This window comes from Cyclopterus lumpus, chromosome 23 (assembly GCF_009769545.1).
Source record: "Cyclopterus lumpus isolate fCycLum1 chromosome 23, fCycLum1.pri, whole genome shotgun sequence".
Taxonomy (NCBI): Eukaryota; Metazoa; Chordata; class Actinopteri; order Perciformes; family Cyclopteridae; genus Cyclopterus; species Cyclopterus lumpus.
This window is the reverse complement of record NC_046988.1, coordinates 3,774,047-3,794,869: the sequence shown is the minus strand read 5'-3', so window position 1 is coordinate 3,794,869 and position 20,823 is coordinate 3,774,047. Positions and strand designations below refer to the sequence as shown.

At 40.7% G+C, this 20,823-nt stretch overlaps 1 protein-coding gene across 2 annotated transcripts; it reads left to right on the top strand.

The window, feature by feature from the left end:
- The first annotated feature begins 7,301 nt into the window (after positions 1-7,301).
- Positions 7,302-16,909, top strand: LOC117726332 (NXPE family member 3-like). 2 transcript variants are annotated; one of them, XM_034526552.1, is made up of 8 exons: positions 7,302-7,466; positions 7,926-8,134; positions 8,941-9,081; positions 9,430-9,864; positions 10,714-11,006; positions 11,624-11,694; positions 11,866-12,069; positions 12,154-16,909. In XM_034526552.1, the coding sequence occupies exons 3-8, from the start codon at positions 8,980-8,982 to the stop codon at positions 12,705-12,707; spliced, it is 1,659 nt and encodes a 552-aa protein (XP_034382443.1). In that variant the 5' UTR covers positions 7,302-7,466; positions 7,926-8,134; positions 8,941-8,979; the 3' UTR covers positions 12,708-16,909. The 2 variants fall into 2 exon arrangements, with proteins under 2 accessions (XP_034382443.1, XP_034382444.1); XM_034526553.1 differs by having other exon boundaries at positions 7,302-7,470.
- Positions 16,910-20,823: the final 3,914 nt, after the last annotated feature.

Below are 20,823 nucleotides of genomic sequence, written 5' to 3'. Positions count from 1 at the left end.
TATTTAAACGTTTAATTGGAGTGCTTCTCGTATTTAATAGATACATCTTGTTGTTTTAGTTGTATACTTCAGTAGCAACTGTGGCTGGCTAGCTAACACCAGCTAAGTGTCTTCACGTTCATTTCTAGGTTTGTCACTGGGAACAATTTAAAGCATATTGTCATATAAATATGACTGCATACTAATGTGGCCAGAGGTAGATGCTATATAGTTTAAAGTTGGATATCGTCAGAGCACCGTAGGAATTGCACCTAAAGATTAAGTTTTGCCCAAAGTATTCAGGACTCAGAGGACACGGCCGGGATGTGGTTCCAGTACAAAAACAAAAACAATCTTTATTAATGTTAAATACAAACTACTAATAAAAGAGCCATTATTTATTAAAGGGGTGTAGGGCTGCGACTTATCAGTGGTGAGGTGGACCAGTGCAGGTGAGGGTCCCAAAAGAAAAGAGGCACCCCCGATCACACGTGTACACAACACTCACACACACAGCCACACGTGAGGGTCGTTACCAGGGGTAACCTAAACCACAGGCACAGGAAGAGAAACACCAACACCCGGAGGCACCACTCCCACCACTTTGGTTTAGCAGCACCTACAGGAACAAGGAACACAATTTACCACAGGCTCTGGTTCTCAAAAAGGAAAAGCAAACAAAAGACAAAACAACCAAAATAAGCAGCCAGAGAGGGTGATCAGTTACCCCGTTTTATATAAACTAAAGGCCAGAGTAGACCGTAATATCCCTTGTGAACAACACAGTAAAATGGCTCAAACTAAATAGAGGTTGTAAAACAAGGCTGATGACGTCAAACAACACGAAGCTGGGGCGCAGTGCTGTTCAGCTCAGCGTCAGATCCGGTAGGCCAACGCCGCTGGTCAGACACAGCCATGAGCAAACGCCGGTAGGCAGGACGGCCTTAGACGAAGCAGTGTTGGGGTTATTCAAATCGAAAGCCGTAGGAGGACGAATTCAGCCGAACAACTTCTCTCGTTCTGGTAGATTTATTCGTCTGGTCATCAGTAGAGCACACACACTGCAATTGCAAGAGCAGGATGGTTCGTCCAGCTCGCAGGCTGGAGTCGAAGCACACACACAAAGTTTATAACAAAAACACACATGTCTGTTGGAAGGTGTGAATATGTTCCTTCATTTGCCTTAACCACAATTTCCTGTTTCAGTCTCGCTCTGCATCTTTCTCTTTTAGCTGTCTCTTAGTTTGTCCTCTTGTTGACTCTCTGCTATTCTGACATAGAATATTGAACAATACACAATACATAAAGAATATAATTAGTTGATCTATGGCTAGGGGTCTCATGATAGTGTCCTGGAATGTAAATGGGCTACAAAATCCCATAAAAAGGAAAAAAACTTTGTTATACCTAAAATCCTGACAAGCCGATGTGGCTTTTATACAAGAGACTCACTTGATCGATTCAGAGGCAGCTAAATTGAGGAGAGACTGGGTTGGCCACGCATTCTATAGTTCATACTCTAGTAAAAAACATGGAGTGGCTATTCTGGTACACAAACATGTGAATTTCCAATTGTTAAGAGAAGAAACGGATGTGGAAGGAAGAATGATATGTTTGGAAGCTAACATTGATTATTGATGAAGGACCTCGGACTGACAGATATATGGAGGCTTGTCAACCCTAGAGAGAGGGAATATACATTCTACTCTCATAGACACAAGTCTCACTCCAGGATAGATTATTTTTTGATAAGCAAGGATCTGGTGGAGAGCGTCTCAGACTGCTCAATAGGAACCATTGCACTGACCGATCATACAGCAGTCCAGCTAGAAATAGTAATAGAACCAGAGCAAGTAAAGAAAAACAGGTGCAGGTTAAACATATCTCTTTTCCAGGACCCAGGATTTAGCAGTTTAATGGTAGAGGAACTTGTCAATTTCTTCCTGTGGAACACTGGTTCAACAGATAAAGTTGGAACAGGATGGGGGGCCTCCAAAGCTTATATAAGGGGAAAAATCATAGCTTACTCCAGTAGGAAAAAAAGAGAGCAAGTTCAAATAGTAAATGATCTGGAATCCAAGCTTAAAGAATTGGAAAAAGCACTGTCCAAGAATCACACTGATCTACTGCTTAAACGGTGGTGTGACCTGTGACCCAGTGTCGAGTCTTTTAAAACTGAAATGACGAATATCGACGAACCAGAACTTGTCTATGAAATCATTTATTCTTGCAAGAAGAGTCACACAGAGCCACACAGGAGAGCCAAACACACGGACACATGTATTTAAGGGAAAACAAGAAGGGGCACTCAGGAGGAGGCATTGTCTTCAGATCCTTTGATGAGTGATCAAATCAATCCCTTGATGAGTAACCCAATGATCAGGTCAGGTGACGAGTACTCAAGATCCTGGAAATTATAACACCTAACAGTCTCCGTCCTGTCCTCTGTTATAATCTGTGAGCGTTTCATTGTTCAAAGGTACGGGGAATTGTATGTCATATACTCCCTCACCTCTGCAGGACAGAAGATTATTTACATACTAACAATATATACAATTCCCATTACAGACCTCAAATTGAAATTAAATGAAATGTATATTTAAAAAGCAGAGTTTGCCCTATTTAGACTAAAAAGTCATTTCTATGAGAGTGGGGAAAAATCTGGGAAACTATTAGCTAGTGTTGTATTTACCCGTACTTATACAGGCATACAGTTGTTAAAACACACACACACACACACACACAGAAGTCATGGCTTCTGGGACCTATTTCTGGAACCTTTGTCTGAGCTGTCTGATAAAGCTTCTGAGACCTGCGTCAGAGCGCAGGCACGTCTTCTCTATATATACACTCTGTGCACTAATGTCTTGGGGTTGTACCTACGGGAAAACCATTTACAAACAGAATCTAAGTAGCTGAAAAAAGGTTTATTCTAATGTTCCAGTGTAGGAGGTGTTACGGAAGAGAGAGCTCCAATAAGGTGGTTTACAATTAGAGAGCCGCGCCCTATATAGGCTTCAACTAAGGGCTATTCAGGGACTGAGATGCTCTGTGAGAAGGGGGAGAATTAACCACGCCCAGAAACAAAATAACTAGAGCCGTTCCTAAGACATCAGACTACCCACAAGGTTTAATACATAAAGGTATAAGAATCCGGATCTAAATGAAACAAGTCTGTTTTATAGAGTTAGTATAAGAAGACAACCTTTCGTTTCCTCGACAAAGTAAACCAGCTTAGAAGAAGAGACTAATAACGTTCAACTTTTGAATACTGGACTGAAATAGATGCTATTAGGCATATTATTTGTATTAATGGGACAGATCCAATCGCAGACCTAAATGACAGCAAACGAAGGGGTTAGCTCAGAATAAGTGTTTTGTGTTTGACGACACCGCCGCACTAGACAACTAAAACAAAAAGAGGCTAGTTATGGTATACCAGCGGTCAAAAATGAAATGGGGAAACTGATGACAAATACAAAGGAAATTAATAGAGTATTTGCAAGTTATTACAGTGAACTTTATAAATCTAAGGCTGATCAAGAGGTGGGTAATTCTGAGAATTTTTTTCAAAAATTAACCTGCCAGAAATAACAATAGATTAGAAATTTTTTTTGGACAGCCCCATAACAGCAGAGGAGGTCAACAGTGCTATATTGTTAATGAAGCCTGGAAAATCGCTTGGGTTAGAATATTATAAGAAATATGCCGATAAATTGGCTCCTATCCTGACAACTGTGAATGAAGAATCATTCTCGTTGAGAGCTGCCAGGAACATACAACGAAGCTCTGATATCATTAATTGTAAAAAAATAAAATAAAAAAAAAGATGATCCGGGAAATTATAGACCTGTGAGCTTGATTAATGTGGACTGCAAAATCATAACAAAGATTTTGGCAATAAGGCTAGAAGCTATTCTACCACGCTTAATACATTCAGATCAATAGGATTTATAAAGGGAAGGTCATCCGCAGAAAACTTGAGACGTCTGCTACATCTTAATCAGGGGGAAACCACGCCCATGGCGGCCTTCTCCTTGGATGCTCAAAAGGCATTTGATCGGGTGGAGTGGAGCTTCTTGCGATATACCCTGAAACAATTTGGGTTTGGGGAAACATTTGTTCAATGGGTGAACATAATTTACTCCAATCCACAAGCAGCAGTGCGAACAAATGGAATGATATCACCCTTTTTTAATCTAGAGAGAGGTACCAAACAGGGAGACCCTCTTAGCCCCTTACTCTTCAATGTTCTTAGAACCTTTGGCTATCACAATAAGGACGTACAAGGGGAAGAGGAACACAAAATGTTTATGTATGCAGATATTTTATTAATAATCAAGGATCCTCTGGTGTCAATCCCTAATGTTCTCTCTACAATTGAATCATTTAAAAAAATATCCGGTTATAAAATAAATTGGCAAAAGTCTGAATGCATGCCGATATCAAGAGGATGCACTCTATCAATGGTCGATTCATTCCAGTTTAAATGGATCCAAAGGGGACTGAAATATCTGGGTATTAGGCTGTGCTCAGATATAGAAAATATAATATCTATTAATATGCTCCCGTTAATACAAAAAATTAAGACAAACCTTGAGAAATGGAAAGTGTTAAATCTTACCTTATGGAGAAAAATTAATATCATTAAGATGGTGGTGGCTCCACAATTTAAATTACATCTCTATGATGATACCAGTAACCATTTCCGAAGGAATCTTTAAACAATATAACCATTTAATTAAGACATTTTTATGGAGTGGCAAAAAAACCTAGAATCAGTATGAAAAAGCTCTTTGCCTCAAGGAATAGTCGGGGATTGGCTCTTCCAAACATGGAATTATATAGCATAGCATTCGAAATAAATAAGCTAGCACGGCATCTGGCGAATTATGAATCCATCCCTGCATGGGTAAAGATGGAAGAGGAATTAACAGCTCCATTCCAGGTTATGGACTCGTTATCACAAAAACACACAACAATAATAGACCAAGGAAGTCTAATTTTACAACACTCTAAGTGGGCATGGGTAAGGGGATTCTGGGGATTTCTCAATACAAACAAAGCTACTCCTCCACTTGCAATAAGCCTCTCATCTGTTTAGGGAAAAAAGTATTTATATGGGATACTTTGCTGGCAAAAGGAATACATGTTATCAAAGATCTCTACAGAGACGGCTCATTTAAATCATTCGAGGACCTTAAAGAAACATTTAATTTAGATGAGAAGGGGGATTTCTGGAAGTATTTACAGCTGAGGAGTAGCATGGGGTCCGGGTTTGGATGAAAAGAGAAGAGGAATAAGATTCAGGAGTTCCTAAGTGCTTCCTGTACCCCACAATCTGCCTCAATATTCTATCGTAATATGTCAAACATTCAAGCTGGAATGTGCGAAGGCCTGAGACTAGTATGGCAAAAAGATCTCAACATTGAGATTAAGGAAGATGTTTGGCGAGAAATAATATCAAAGGTAGGCTGGGCTACAAGGGATGAAAGGAGCACGTTTACTCACTACAAAATTGTACATAGATATTATTTTACACCTCTGAAACTGTATAAAATGGGCTTGATGCAGGATAATAAATGTTGGAAATGTAACATAGAAATGCGCACTTTTCTACACGCTATGTGGGAGTGCTCCAATGGGTTGCCTTTTTGGAAGGGAGGAAGTGTATTCCTGAAGGAGGTCGTAGAGGTAAGTGGGGGCTAGATTGTGGAGAGCTTTATAGGTGAGAAGGTTTTTGGAGTCGATGCGGTATTGTACAGGGAGCCAGTGAAGTTGGATGAGTACAGGAGTGATGTGGTCCGATGATTTGGTACAGGTGATGATCCGGGCGGCCGAGTTCTGAATGATTTGCAGTCTGTTGATGAGTTTGGTGGGGAGTCCGGTGAGGAGGGCATTGCAGTAGTCGATACAGGGTTGTGACAAATGAGTGGACCAGGATTTAGCAACCAATATTCAATGCAATACTTACCTAACACTTTTTAGAGACTTGCGTGCAGCGGGCAGCAGGTTAGAAAAGACAGGTTTGAAATGATGAGTTGGGAACTTCAAGTAGGGCGTAGACATACTTCATGAACGCGATTGGTTGTTTGAGTTGTCATCTAGCTTTCCCCCTAGAATGTTCTAGAACACAGCATACGGGAAGAGGCTATTTTTTAATCAGTATTTTGTTATGCTTATTTTTGACACACCGTGAATGCATTGCATTATATATATATATATTTTTTTTGTAAATATTATATATATATATATATATATATATATATATATATATATACATTGCACATACATGTGCAATATACCTGTGCAATATAAATACAATATAAATACACCTGCAATATTCTGCTATACAGTTACAGTGAGAGGCATCCGCCTGTTGGCCGCAGTTAATTATTATGCGGATTGCGGATTGTGACACATCTGACAGTAGGGCTGATCTGCCGACCTGAGGGCGGATCGGCCCCGGAGTCGATTGCTGTCTGGGGTGTTTCTTAGGGGACACATCAATAGTGCCATCAATTCAATTCAATTCAATTCAGTTTATTTTGTATAGCCCAATATCACAAATTACAAATTTGCCTCAGAGGGCTTTACAATCTGTACACATACGACATCCCTGTCCCAGGACCTCACATCGGATCAGGAAAAACTCCCCAAAAATAACCTTTCACAGGGAAAAAAGGGAAGAAACCTTCAGGAGAGCAACAGAGGAGGATCCCTCTCCCCGGATGGACAGATGAATAGATGTCATGTGTACAGAATGAACAGCATTTACAAAGTTACATAAACACATTACATGAATATGACAATGTATGAATGGAACTCCAATCCATGAAACAGAAGGAGGTAGAGAGGAGGGGGCGGGGCATCAGCAGGGCCAACGCGGGAGGCCGGCTCACCAGCATCAGACACCTCCAGGTCCAATGGACCCTATGAGACGTGAAGTCACAACGACTCCGGGGAGGAAGCAGAGTTAATAAGGTGCAATGGAGAGATGTAAATTCATCCATAAGGAGAGAGAGAAGAGGAGATAGGTGCTCAGTGTATCCTAAAACATCCCCCAGCAGCCTATAAGCCTATAGCAGCATATCAAGGGGCTCAACCAGGGCAAACCTGATTCAGCCCTAACTATAAGCACTATCAAACAGGAAAGTCTTAAGTCTATTCTTGAATGAGGTGACTGTGTCTGCCTCCCGGACTGAAAGTGGAAGCTGGTTCCATCAGGCCTCAGCAAACTGGTTTCATGGTGGCAGCCAGGCATATCATGTGAAACTGGAAGAGCTCACATACGCCCACTCTCACAGACTGGCTCAAACTCATGACAGAGACAGCTGCATTTGAAAATATGATTGCCAGAGTAAAGAACAGTTCAAACCAAACTGACCAAGCATGGAAAAACCTAATGGCCTTTATAACAAATTAGAGTGGTCAAGTACTCGTGGACGGAATTTGGGTTATCAAGAAAATGCAGGAATAAATGCAGGGTATGTGAGTACGCAAATTTACATGTAAAAGATAATTAAAGGGGTGTCGGGGTGAGTGTAATTCTGTACTTTATTATTGTCTGACAAGTCTAATTGTTGTATTTATGCTTAATGTTAATATATTTAAATGAACCTAATAAAAAACTGTTGAGTGATAAAAAAAAAAAAAAAGTAAAATAAGTAACAACCGTAAGCAAAACACTGCTAGGTAAAACAGAGCCGTAGGCAAAACAGCAGCAGTCTTTCAATGTGAGCAGGTTAGCGGTAACCACTTTGGACACTTCATGGCTTTTAACTTTGAACTTAACTATTTTAACTTTTTACTCCCTGATTTCAACGTCTTCCAGGCTCTTTCCTCACAAGATGAGGTCATTGTAAATAATGTGCCGACCTCTTTGTTTACCTTCTTTTTTTTATGTCTCCATGCAAACTCTTAGAGAAAGCTCTTTTTGGTTTCAGAAAATAAGCCAATCATTAACCCATTTTATCAATGCTGTGACGGAGATGCATGATACAGTGCTGAGGGTGGTCACTACCCCCAAATGCAAAACCTGGAAGTCGAGCAAAGAGAGCAAAGTTTACAGTAAACCAGTGGGAGCTAAAGTGACAGATCACACTCAGATTTCATCACTGTGATGAAATTAATCTCCCAATAATTCTCTGCTGAGGTAAGACACACTTTTTTTTAAATTTTATAATGAAAATAAAGGTTGCCAGTAACCTAATATACTGTACATGTGTGAAATTGTGAGGTACTTGCATTTTACTTTTAGTACTGTTTTATGCTACTTCATACTCCATTACTACTTTGTACCCCATTACATTTACTTTGCTGTATAGTTACCATATACTTTGTCAATTACATCAACTTAAAAACATATCAGTTTATAAAAGGCACACATTCAAAACTTGATACAAGTAAAAGTACAAAAGTCACGGTGTACTTCAAGTGCCTAAAGTAGAAGTACTCATTGTGCAGAAGGCCCTGGTCAGGATGATATATTACTGTGTTAAGTCAATACTGCAGTATCTGAAAGCTGAACTTTATCTGTGTGTTCTTGGCACATTGCCATAGTAACAGTTTAACAGGATATGTGTAATAATGTAAACACTGGACAGTCATTTCAGACTTTGAAGATTTGGGATTTACAAAAGTCCACATTTTAGATCAGATTGTCTGATTTTGCCATACACCATAATGGTACTCTTTCAGATAAACCTGAAACTCGGGGTCTCTGCACTGTAAAAACCAAGCTGCATAAGCTTAACGTTTTTAGGTATACTTACTTTAATGGCATCCTTTAATTTAATGAAAGTGAAACATGTTTTTTTTAAATAATGATTGAAAGGCTGACAATGTCAAAACAGTTGTGTCAAAACAGCTCTGTAGAAAGAGCATTTCACAATGCAGTCCAAGTTTTCACAACTAATATTATTTTGCTTAACAAGGTGCTTTGTTTATTGATTTTCAAAGTGCTATGCTGCAGCCAGAGATGAGGCGTGATTACGAATTATGAAGGCCAAAGCTTGTGTAAGAAGGGAGTACTGCGCCATCTTCCTAACTTTGGCTGTCTTTGTCCTAATCTTTGTGGTACGTCACATGGACGATCCGGAGGTGAGAACCTTTAAGTTTTGGTCGTATCTAGTGAAGGTTGGACCCTGTTAAAAATGTTTATTATTCGTCAGGTTTCTGAATCTGAAGAAATGGGTCCCAAATATATAGTTGTTAAGAGCCAAGAGATCCCCCAAAACAGCTGGGGAATGAAGGGAGGACTATAAGGTTTAATGTCAATGTAAATGTGGGGGAAGTTGAGAAGGGCGGAAAACATAAATTTCAATCATTCTTATCAACTCCCCAAAGTCATTTTGAGTGGGGAAAGATCTTCCGTCTTGGCCCTTTTGCTTCATTTAGTGAAGTAGTTGTTGCATCTTTGTCAACATCTCTCTCTCGACCCTCTGCCAGTTTCAGCCTAAAGTCATCTTCGCCCCGAGAGTCTCCTCTGGCCCTGCCATGAATCGCAGCTTCTGCACCTTCCAGCCGCTGTCCCCTCAGGACGCTCTGGAGGAACGCCTCATACTAGACTCCACTGCTTGGCCTGAAACGCCACTTTTGCCAGCTCTTATTTCCTTGGAGCAGACCAGTGATCCTGCTCACAGCACCTTCACCATTCTCCCAGGGAGGAGAGGAGGACAGTGGCATGTCGGGGATCAGCTGGAGGTCATGATACAAACCTGTGACTTCCAGGGTCGTCCCAAGAAGTCTGGGGGGGACTTCCTACTCGCACGGCTGCACAACCGGACGCTTGAAGCTGGTGTTGCTGGGCAAGTGGTGGATCATCTGAATGGGAGCTACTCTGCTGTCTTCTCTTTACTCTGGGAAGGAGACGCACAGGTTGAGGTGATGCTAAAAACTATAATGTTAAAGGTTCTGTGTGTATGATTTAGTGGCAGTGGTGAGGTTTCACATTGCAATGAATACCCCTCCGCTCACACCTAACTTTGCAACCGTTTCTTAGAACTACACTGGCCTTCGGGTAACGCAAAAACATAAAAAGGCTCTCGCTATATCGAATGGTTCAGAAACATGGCAGTGTAACATGGCAGACTCTGTGAGGAGGACCTTGTGCCTATGTAAATATGAAGGACTCATTCTAAGGTAACAAAAACACAATGATTCTTAGTTTCAGGTGAATATACACCAATGAAAACAAAGTTATGGATATTATATACATTTTTGTCATTACATTGGGGCTGCGTGATATGAGGAAATGAAGATATGTGCAACCATTTGTTGACTATAACAATATTACTTCTGCTTTCAGGCCATTAAAATACAAGAAACCACATGTTGTATTTAAAAAATAACGGGAAAGTAGTTCCAACATTCTTTTATTGAATTGATTGGTTGATTGAGAAGCATCAGGGGGTGGGGCTTAGCAAAGCGTCAATTGTACACAAAAGGCACCAACAAAAAATAGTTTAACAGCTTTTTAAAGTTGATATCATAATGAGGATAAAAATCTATATTTAGCAGCTCTGCCATAAATTCACCTAAATCCTACACACTACAATCTATCTTTTAAATGATTGATCACTAAGCCTGCCCTCCTGGTTGGCAAATTTACCACTACCAAATGTTAGTCTATTTATAAACAACAGGACCTTTGCATTACAAACAAAAGCAATGGTGAATTTTAATGCCGAATTGTAGATTATTATTGAAAACTCTGGATCTGTATCCAATCAGGTGACGCTGGTTCACCCTAGTGAGGCCATCTCAGTGCTCGACAGGCTGACCCGAGAACAGCCAGACCGGATTTACTTCAGGAGCCTCTTCCGCTCAGGCTCACTCTCTGAAACCACCATCTGTAACGTCTGCCTACGTCCAACCGAGCCGCTGTGCAACCACACGGACCTCCGTACAGGTGACCCTTGGTTCTGCTACAAGCCAAAGAACCTGAGCTGTGACGCCAGGATCAACCATGTCGGGGGGGAATATAAACAAAACCTCAAGGCCAAGGAGGAGAAGCTCTTTCAAAGGTGAGGGACAAAGAGAGCCATAGCATGTTGGGACCCTGAAGAACTTTCAAATCTAAGGATAATACAAACACTACTTTACTTGTACATTTTGTATTATGTCATTAATGTATATTTTATCATGCCATCAATCGTCTGTCTTTGAGTGAGTGTGCACCTCTGTGTTTGCCACGGTTAATCTCGCGTTCTTATGCAGCAAACTGCACAATCTCTTGGGTGCCCATCTTATGGCTCACTACTCTCTACTCTACCGGCCACTGGCCAGTATGGACCACTTGTGATAACACAGCTGAGTGCTTAATTTTGTTTTTGATAAGATTGTATGACGTGTTATATGACAACTTCGAGTTGATGGCCCGTATTCAATGCGCTTGCTTTTGAGTTTAATTGAAGTGTGTTTTACTATTACAGATTACTCATTGACCCATTGCTTGTATGAAAATATTGATACGGGCAGCTTTAACATACTAAATTGATTTCTTCGGGGTTACGTTTTGTGGGATAATGAAATGTTAAATCTTGTTAGTTTTAACCTTTTTAAATTATTTAAATTGTCTGTCACCTTTACTTGTATTGAGTTGTTATGTTTAAGACATTTTATGTGTGCTTTTTTCCTTCAGTGGTGTCAACATGAAAGTCTCCATTCGGGCTTCAGGACCTTCCAATGTCACTGTGTTGCCAAAAAAGGGAGGTACAGCATGATTTTACTACAGAATATAATAACAATAAGTCAAAACTGAATGTCCTACAGAGAATGAAAGTGTGCTGGGAGGATGTAGCATCCATAAGAGGTTCTTACAATCAAATTGGTTTTGTTTTTTGAGAGGATAAAACCCCCCTTATACTTTAAACTTCCTCTCAGGTCAGCTGAAGGTGAAGAGCAGCACTGTGACATCTGGACCTTCTGGTTATTACTACCAGGGTTTGTGGCGAGCACTAAGTGGCATCACAGTTCGCCAATTCAACGAGTCTGCCATCACTGAGTGTCTGAAAGGCAAGGCGGTCCACATGTATGGAGACTCCACCGTCAGGCAGTGGTTTGAATTCCTCAACGCAGCCCTACCAGGTAGCTGATCCACAGGGATCTCATGCAACAGTTTGGTTTTGTTCCCACTGCAGCCTAATATGTTTCCCCCTGTCATACTTTCAGATCTTAAGGAGTTTGATCTTCACAGCTCAAAGCAAGGTGGACCTTTCATGGCCTTAGACTATGCAAACAACATCTTAGTGACGTTCCGCTGCCACGGTCCTCCTCTCCGTTTTTCCAACATCCCAACTAGAGAGCTTTGTTACATTGCCAATGAGCTAGATGGCTTAGTTGGAGACAGCAACACTGTTGTAGTCATTGGCATCTGGTCTCACTTCAGCACTTTTCCCATGGCGATCTACATCAGGAGGCTGCAGAGCATCCGCAGGGCGGTGGTGCGGCTGCTGGACAGGGCTCCAGGCACGCTGGTCGTCATCCGGACCGCAAACCCCAAAGCTTTGACGCTTTATGAGACAATTACCAACAGCGACTGGTTCTCACTGCAGCGCGATAAGGTACTCAGAGCCATGTTCAAAGGACTGAATGTCCATCTAATCGATGCCTGGGAGATGAGCCTGGCCCACTATCTGCCGCATAACCTCCACCCACAACCTCCCATTATTACCAATATGATAAACCATATCTTGTCCTACATATGTCCTCAGAAGGATGGCTAGTTCATGTTATCTCCTCCTTGCTAGTAAAAGTTAAACATTTTCTGGAACCGCAAGCAGCTTTTTAAGACAGATGGACTTTGTCTAAATAAGGCTGGAGTCAAACTATTCACATCCAACGTGATGTATGTCCTACGTCACCAATCTGTTCGTGCCAAGGACAAGGCCCAGGAGGAGAAGATAACACAGCGTAGCAGCAGCGCCGAAGGACAACTGCCGGCCCCAGATGACAGCTCAGACCAGGAGAGATATCAGGGCAGAGAGGAGGGGGCTCCACCCATCCCCGTCTCGCCTGGACCCCGCAGGTCATCACCAAGCCGATGTTTGCTACTGTCGACAGGTTAACAAACCCTCCTGTGCCAGTAGCGTCTGAGCATCTTTCCACGAGGGCCTGCAATGAATTTGCCTCCTTCTTTACTGAGAAAATTCACAAAATTAGACAGGCTGTCAATGCATCAGTAACAAATTCAACATATGTGTTCCCTCTTAAAATCAATTCTAATACAATGATAGAATTTTATCTTATAAACCACAAAAACCTGGAGGACATTATACAACACCTGAACTCCTCATCCTGTTGCCTTGACATTCTGCCCACAGGCTTCTTTAAAACTGTTTTTAGCTGTATGGCCTCAGATGTTCTACAAATTGTCAACATGTCCCTTCAGACAGGTGTATTCCCACAGGCCCTGAAAACAGCAGTCATCAAGCCACTCATAAAAAAGAACAATCTAGATACATCACTCATGAAAAATTATAGGCCCATATCTAACCTACCATTTTTAAGTAAAATCATTGAAAAAGCTGTTTATCAACAGCTAAATAACTACTTAGCAATGAATAACTGCTTTGATGTCTTCCAGTCAGGATTTCGACAACACCACAGTACTGAGACTGCTCTGGTTAAGGTCCTCAATGACATCCATTTAAACACAGACAGTGGCAAAAGTTCTGTCTTAGTTTTACTGGATCTCAGTGCCGCCTTTGACACAGTTGACCACAGCATATTACTAGATCGACTAGCAAACTGGGTTGGACTTTCTGGAACTGTACTAAGCTGGTTTGAATCCTACTTAAAGGATAGAGACTACTATGTGTCAATAGGCAATTTCACATCTGAGCGGACAAATATTGAATGCGGGGTCCCCCAAGGTTCCATTCTTGGCCCTCTTCTATTTAACATCTACATGCTCCCACTAGCTCAGATTATGAATAAGAATAAATTATGCTACCATAATTATGCAGACGACACACAAATTTACATAACCATATCACCAGGAGACTACAGTCCGATACAGGCACTGAGTAAGTGCATTGAACAAATCAATGATTGGATGTGCCAAAATTTCCTTCAATTAAACAAAGACAAAACTGAAGTAATTGTCTTTGGTGCCAAAGATGAACAATTAAAAGTCAGCGCACAGCTTACATCCATTATGTTAGAGACTACACCCCAAGCCAGAAATCTTGGTGTTGTTGTAGACTCCGACATGAATTTCAAGAAACACATAAAATCAATTAATAAATCTGCCTTCTACCACCTAAAAAACATATCAAGAATTAAAGGGCTTATGTCTCAGCAAGATTTAGAAAAACTTGTCCATGCATTTATCTTTAGTAGACTTGACTACTGTAACAGTGTCCTTGCTGGCCTTCCAAAAAAATCTATCAGACAGCTTCAGCTAATTCAGAACGCTGCTGCTCGAGTCCTCACTAGGACCAAAAAAGTAGATTACATTACCCCAGTTCTGAGGTCTTTACACTGGCATCCAGTCACTCAAAGAATTGATTTCAAAATACTGATGTTGGTTTATAAAGCATTAAATGGTTTAGGGCCAAAATACATTACTGATATGCTGATAAGTTATGAACCGTCCAGAGCCCTTAGGTCGTCTGGGACAGGTCTACTTACAGTCCCTAGAGTTAGGACTAAACAAGGAGAAGCAGCTTTTAGTTATTATGCACCAACAATCTGGAACAAACTCCCAGAGAACTTGAGGTCTGCTACAACTCTGTTTTTTTAAATCAAGTCTGAAGACTTTTTTGTTTCCATTTTAACCTGCAATTTGCATTTTATTTGCTTCTTTTATTTGCTTAAATCGAGTTTTCATTTTTTGTTATTCGCTTCTTTAATTCGCTTTTAAATGTTTTATAATGTGTTTTATGTATTCTAATCTTGCCCCTGTAAAGCACTTTGAGTGGCCTTGTGTCTGAATTGTGCTATATAAATAAACTTGCCTTGCCTTGCCTTGCTCTCATCATGCGTTGTCCTGGGACAGAGGATGTTGTATGTGGACATATTGTAAAGCCCTCTGAGGCAAATGTATGCAAAAATGTATGCAAAAGAAACAGGACTCGATTCAAAATGTCTCCAAACCTGCATGGGTATTAAAAACTGCTGAATGATCACACACAACTTCATGCCCTGTGACTTGGCATTGTCTCGCAGAATTGCCAAAGGCGGTTGTTTCCTGATGTACAGAATTGTCAACTCGTCATACTCTTGTTTTTTGTAGTATTTTCATTTGTTGTGTATGTGTTAGTCAGTTTACAATAGTAAAGACGAAAACAGGAAAGTAAAACAGAAAAAAACAAAAGTAAATAAATAAATAAAATGAATAACAAAGGCAAAACAAAATAAAAAAGTTAGAATAATAATACATTTTAAAATGTTAAAAAAACACCCACCCACAGATCCACAATCACCCACCCACGGCCTTCACATTCTTTCACATAGTTTGCGTAGTACAACATTGTAAAACTAAAATTAAGTAATCAGGTTCAGTTACAGTTAGTCAGACAGATAAGGACAGAGGTCATCTGCGTACAGTGATACACGATGTTCTATCCCACCCCACCGTACTCCTCGCAAAAGTGGAGAGTGGTTCCATTGCAATTGCAAAAAGCAAGGGGGAAAGTGGGAATACTTGGCGTGTCGTTAGAGAGAAATATGGGGAACGTTTTGAGTTTGTGCTGACACACGCTTGCGGAGATGAATATAAGAGTTTAATCCAGGAGGCGAAAACATCACCAAACCCGAATTTCTGTAGGATCTTTTATGAAACCAGTGTGTTATATTCAGGCCTGCTTAGAGGCTCAGATCAAAACTATCGGTCCATATATGGTACTCGTTCTTGTGGTTGGAACATATGTGTTTAGGTTAGAGGCCCCTGTATGACGTTATGTTATCACCAGTTTTGCTCACAACATCTTCTCTATATAACTGAGCTGCCTCGCACTGGACAGCAGAACTTCATATTGACCGGGAAGATTCTCCGAGCGATCTAGACGCTCGTCTTGACCTGTGATTCCTGTAATAAACTTCCTTACAAGAAAGGACAGTGTCCGCGGAGATTCCTTCATCATCACTCTTCAACATCACTGTCGCTTGAAATACGACACCAGTGTGGTCTTCAGAAATAATTAAAGGGGTAATATTTTCAAGTCGGCAAGACAGTACCTTTGCAACGATTTCTGCATCTGCATTAAGAAGTGAGATCGGCCGGTAGGATCCACAATCAGACGGGTCCTTGTCTTTTTTTAGTAAAAGTGTGATGGTTGCTTGTGAGAGAGTAGGTGGAAGATTAATCAGTGACTCCTGATACATTCCAAGAAGAATTGGAGAAAGCTTCTCATTGAATTTTTTGTAAAACTCTGCCGTAAAGCCATCGGGCCCCGGAGTCTTGCCACTCTCTGCATTCCAGTTCTATTGTCCTATCTAGCTCTGCGATTTTATCTGATTCAAGGCATGGGAAGCCAAGGCCTTCTAAAAAGGTTGTCATTGGTCCTTTTGTAGAGGTGGATTCAGAGGAATACAATTTAGTGTAATATGCCTCAAAAACGTTGTTAATTTCTTTTGGGGTTGATTTCAAGTTTCCATGACTAGCTTTAATTTCAGGGATCAGCCGTGAGGCGGCAGCCGACTGTTCCCCATACTCATATGACCGGCCACGAGAGTACAACAGTAGTTGTTCGGCTTTTTTGGTTGATAGTAGATTAAATTCTAATTGCAGGTTTTCCCTTTTTTTGAATGTGTTTTTTTGAATGTGCTGGATGTGGCCACCCTCAATGCCTACACCAACTGGTGTGACCAATGCACTGCTGCTATTCATCAAGGAGCTTGTCATGCCACATATGAAGAGGTGCATGGAGGGCACGCCTCACCTCCAAACACCATATTATAGAGGCAATGAGAAAATGTGGGTTAAAAAATAAACGCTGCTACCACCCAGCCACATGAGGACAATGTTGTATTGTGTATGGTTGTGTGAGTGTGCTAAATGGACAAATAACCATTTCAAATATTAAATGTGTAATTATTTGGTTCAAATCACTGCAAAAACAATATAACAAAGAAACACTCAGCCGTGCGTGAAATAACCTTAGAAGGGGTTTGCACAGCTTGTGTATCAAAGGGTTAATAAGAATAAACCAACTGTCTCTTTATTTTTCAATTGTCAATATTTATTGCCTCGTGATCAACACATGCACACTCTTCCATGTAGGAATGGTTGGTTCTAAAATGAAACAGATACAGAAGGTAAACGCTTTACTCTGCGTCACTCAAGAAACAGCACAATGAGGTGGAATTATATATATATATATATATATATATATATATATATATAAAAACTCTACACACACGTTACTTTGATTAAACTATATTAGGAACTGAGTTGCATTAAAGAATGAAACGATTAATTGAAAAGTTGATTCTTGCTGTGTACATATATGGGAATGAATATTAAACTGCCTGTGAGGTGCACTTATAACATGTTAACAAACGGAGTCGGGAGATCAGACAAAGTTTAAAGGAGTTCAGCCCACGGCTTCACTCTATTTATTTGTTTCCCCAAGTCCAGTTACTTTTTCCTCTCTTTTATTTTGACATTCGTTTTAAGCACTTCCGTTTTCCCGTTTTTGGTTTCAGACGACAAAAACGGCAAACAGAAGTGTTTTTCTGTTTTCCCGTTTTTGGTTTCAAACAGAAAACGAAGAAACCACGGTATTTCCGTATTTTCGAATGAACCATAAAACAAACGAACAAAACGTACACGGACCCGACTCACTCTCAGTGCGCGTTCCTTGTCCTGGTAATAGTGAAAGGTCACCATCATTGTTCTTGGTTTGGAGTTGGGTCCGGAGCGCCGAGCGCGGTGCGCCGGGTCCAAGGTTGGCGGAGTGGGGAATAAGTCGCTTCCCAAGGTCTCGGCAAAAAATCCCGACATAAATTTGACCGGATCAGTCCGTTCTATTTTCTCCGTCAAGTTGGTCACTCTTAGATTGCACCGCCTCGATCTGTTTTCAAGATCATCCACTGTGTCAGCGAGAATACAGTTTCTATATTTTAGCGAGGCGCACACATTTCTTCGAGGCCGACAATTCTGTCACTGTGGTCCGACAGGGCTACTTCGATATCCGGCCCCCTTCGGCCGTGTTCCTCCGTAGTTTCACGTAGCTTGTTGATCGAGTCCGCCAGTGGGGCCAGGTCAGCATGGTGCGCACCCGAAGCGTTAGTAGCCATCTCGCCGTTAATCGATTGCTAGTTAACACATTTATAACGCGTTAACGTGCCCAGCCCTAATATAAATATATATATAATATATAATCTATTTATATTTTATTATTATCTATTTATAATTTATATTATATGGTATTATTTAAATTGTATATTTATGATATCTATAATATATGGTATTTATATATCATATACTGAATATTATATGATTTATATACTATTATATACTATGAATTGTATGAATAAGATGTCCTTATGTCAAAGTGTTGGAATACATGTTAAATAATTCACCACTGTGTGTTTGATAGCTTTTTTTGCATTGAATCATACTGGGATGTTTGCTGAAATTGACATATTGGTGGCAAACTGGTACAATATTTAGACCATATTATTTCGGTAAATTGAAAACCATTCCCTTCACTGGAAACAAAGTTTTTATTTTTTAGACCTGTAAATCCAGCAAGAGCAACATTAATCCAAGATGGCCGCTTGATGGCAGCCTCGATTTTTCGCTCGTGTTTTCGCGTTTTTATTTTTGCTCTTGTGTTTTTCACTTCTTTTTGCCTGTTTGTTTAGGTTGCTAGCTCTGTGGTCACAAACACAAGAGTAGCACCTTGAATATATTTAAACACTCGACTAACCTCAGAAGAGTAATTAGCCCGCTAGCCCGAAGACTTCCGGGTTTAGTCCAATTGTTGTTTTTGTCCTGCAACTGGAACGGCTGGTCTTCTCACCCCTGGCTGCCACGTCGCTAGCTATCACAAGCCCACCTGTCTACTCTGCCGTGAGCAGACCTGGGTTGGTCTCCGCTAGCCACCACTGCACCAGGTGGACCTCCATTCTCCGGGCAGGATCGTCAGGCTAACGGGCTGGTAGCCCCTCCAGGCTACCACTCTCTCCTCACCGGACTGCTGGCGTCTTCCCGCTGGTATGCTGTGGATCATCTCGCTGATTCTCCTGGGCTGCACATCGCTTCTCATCTCGCGGACGGCGAGCTCTCACAGTTGACCACAGCATATTACTAGATCGACTAGCAAACTGGGTTGGACTTTCTGGAACTGTACTAAGCTGGTTTGAATCCTACTTAAAGGATAGAGACTACTATGTGTCAATAGGCAATTTCACATCTGAGCGGACAAATATTGAATGCGGGGTCCCCCAAGGTTCCATTCTTGGCCCTCTTCTATTTAACATCTACATGCTCCCACTAGCTCAGATTATGAATAAGAATAAATTATGCTACCATAATTATGCAGACGACACACAAATTTACATAACCATATCACCAGGAGACTACAGTCCGATACAGGCACTGAGTAAGTGCATTGAACAAATCAATGATTGGATGTGCCAAAATTTCCTTCAATTAAACAAAGACAAAACTGAAGTAATTGTCTTTGGTGCCAAAGATGAACAATTAAAAGTCAGCGCACAGCTTACATCCATTATGTTAGAGACTACACCCCAAGCCAGAAATCTTGGTGTTGTTGTAGACTCCGACATGAATTTCAAGAAACACATAAAATCAATTAATAAATCTGCCTTCTACCACCTAAAAAACATATCAAGAATTAAAGGGCTTATGTCTCAGCAAGATTTAGAAAAACTTGTCCATGCATTTATCTTTAGTAGACTTGACTACTGTAACAGTGTCCTTGCTGGCCTTCCAAAAAAATCTATCAGACAGCTTCAGCTAATTCAGAACGCTGCTGCTCGAGTCCTCACTAGGACCAAAAAAGTAGATTACATTACCCCAGTTCTGAGGTCTTTACACTGGCATCCAGTCACTCAAAGAATTGATTTCAAAATACTGATGTTGGTTTATAAAGCATTAAATGGTTTAGGGCCAAAATACATTACTGATATGCTGATAAGTTATGAACCGTCCAGAGCCCTTAGGTCGTCTGGGACAGGTCTACTTACAGTCCCTAGAGTTAGGACTAAACAAGGAGAAGCAGCTTTTAGTTATTATGCACCAACAATCTGGAACAAACTCCCAGAGAACTTGAGGTCTGCTACAACTCTGTTTTTTTAAATCAAGTCTGAAGACTTTTTTGTTTCCATTTTAACCTGCAATTTGCATTTTATTTGCTTCTTTTATTTGCTTAAATCGAGTTTTCATTTTTTGTTATTCGCTTCTTTAATTCGCTTTTAAATGTTTTATAATGTGTTTTATGTATTCTAATCTTGCCCCTGTAAAGCACTTTGAGTGGCCTTGTGTCTGAATTGTGCTATATAAATAAACTTGCCTTGCCTTGCCTTGCTCTCATCATGCGTTGTCCTGGGACAGAGGATGTTGTATGTGGACATATTGTAAAGCCCTCTGAGGCAAATGTATGCAAAAATGTATGCAAAAGAAACAGGACTCGATTCAAAATGTCTCCAAACCTGCATGGGTATTAAAAACTGCTGAATGATCACACACAACTTCATGCCCTGTGACTTGGCATTGTCTCGCAGAATTGCCAAAGGCGGTTGTTTCCTGATGTACAGAATTGTCAACTCGTCATACTCTAGTTTTTTGTAGTATTTTCATTTGTTGTGTATGTGTTAGTCAGTTTACAATAGTAAAGACGAAAACAGGAAAGTAAAACAGAAAAA

Bases quoted from the DNA above. Each gene is read 5' to 3' on its own strand.
- LOC117726332 (XM_034526552.1), top strand. From the start codon at position 8,980: ATGAAGGCCAAAGCTTGTGTAAGAAGGGAGTACTGCGCCATCTTCCTA. The intron at 11,007-11,623 runs GTGAGGGACAAA...TTTTTCCTTCAG, and splicing joins GAGGAGAAGCTCTTTCAAAG to TGGTGTCAACATGAAAGTCT. The intron at 11,695-11,865 runs GTACAGCATGAT...ACTTCCTCTCAG, and splicing joins TGTGTTGCCAAAAAAGGGAG to GTCAGCTGAAGGTGAAGAGC.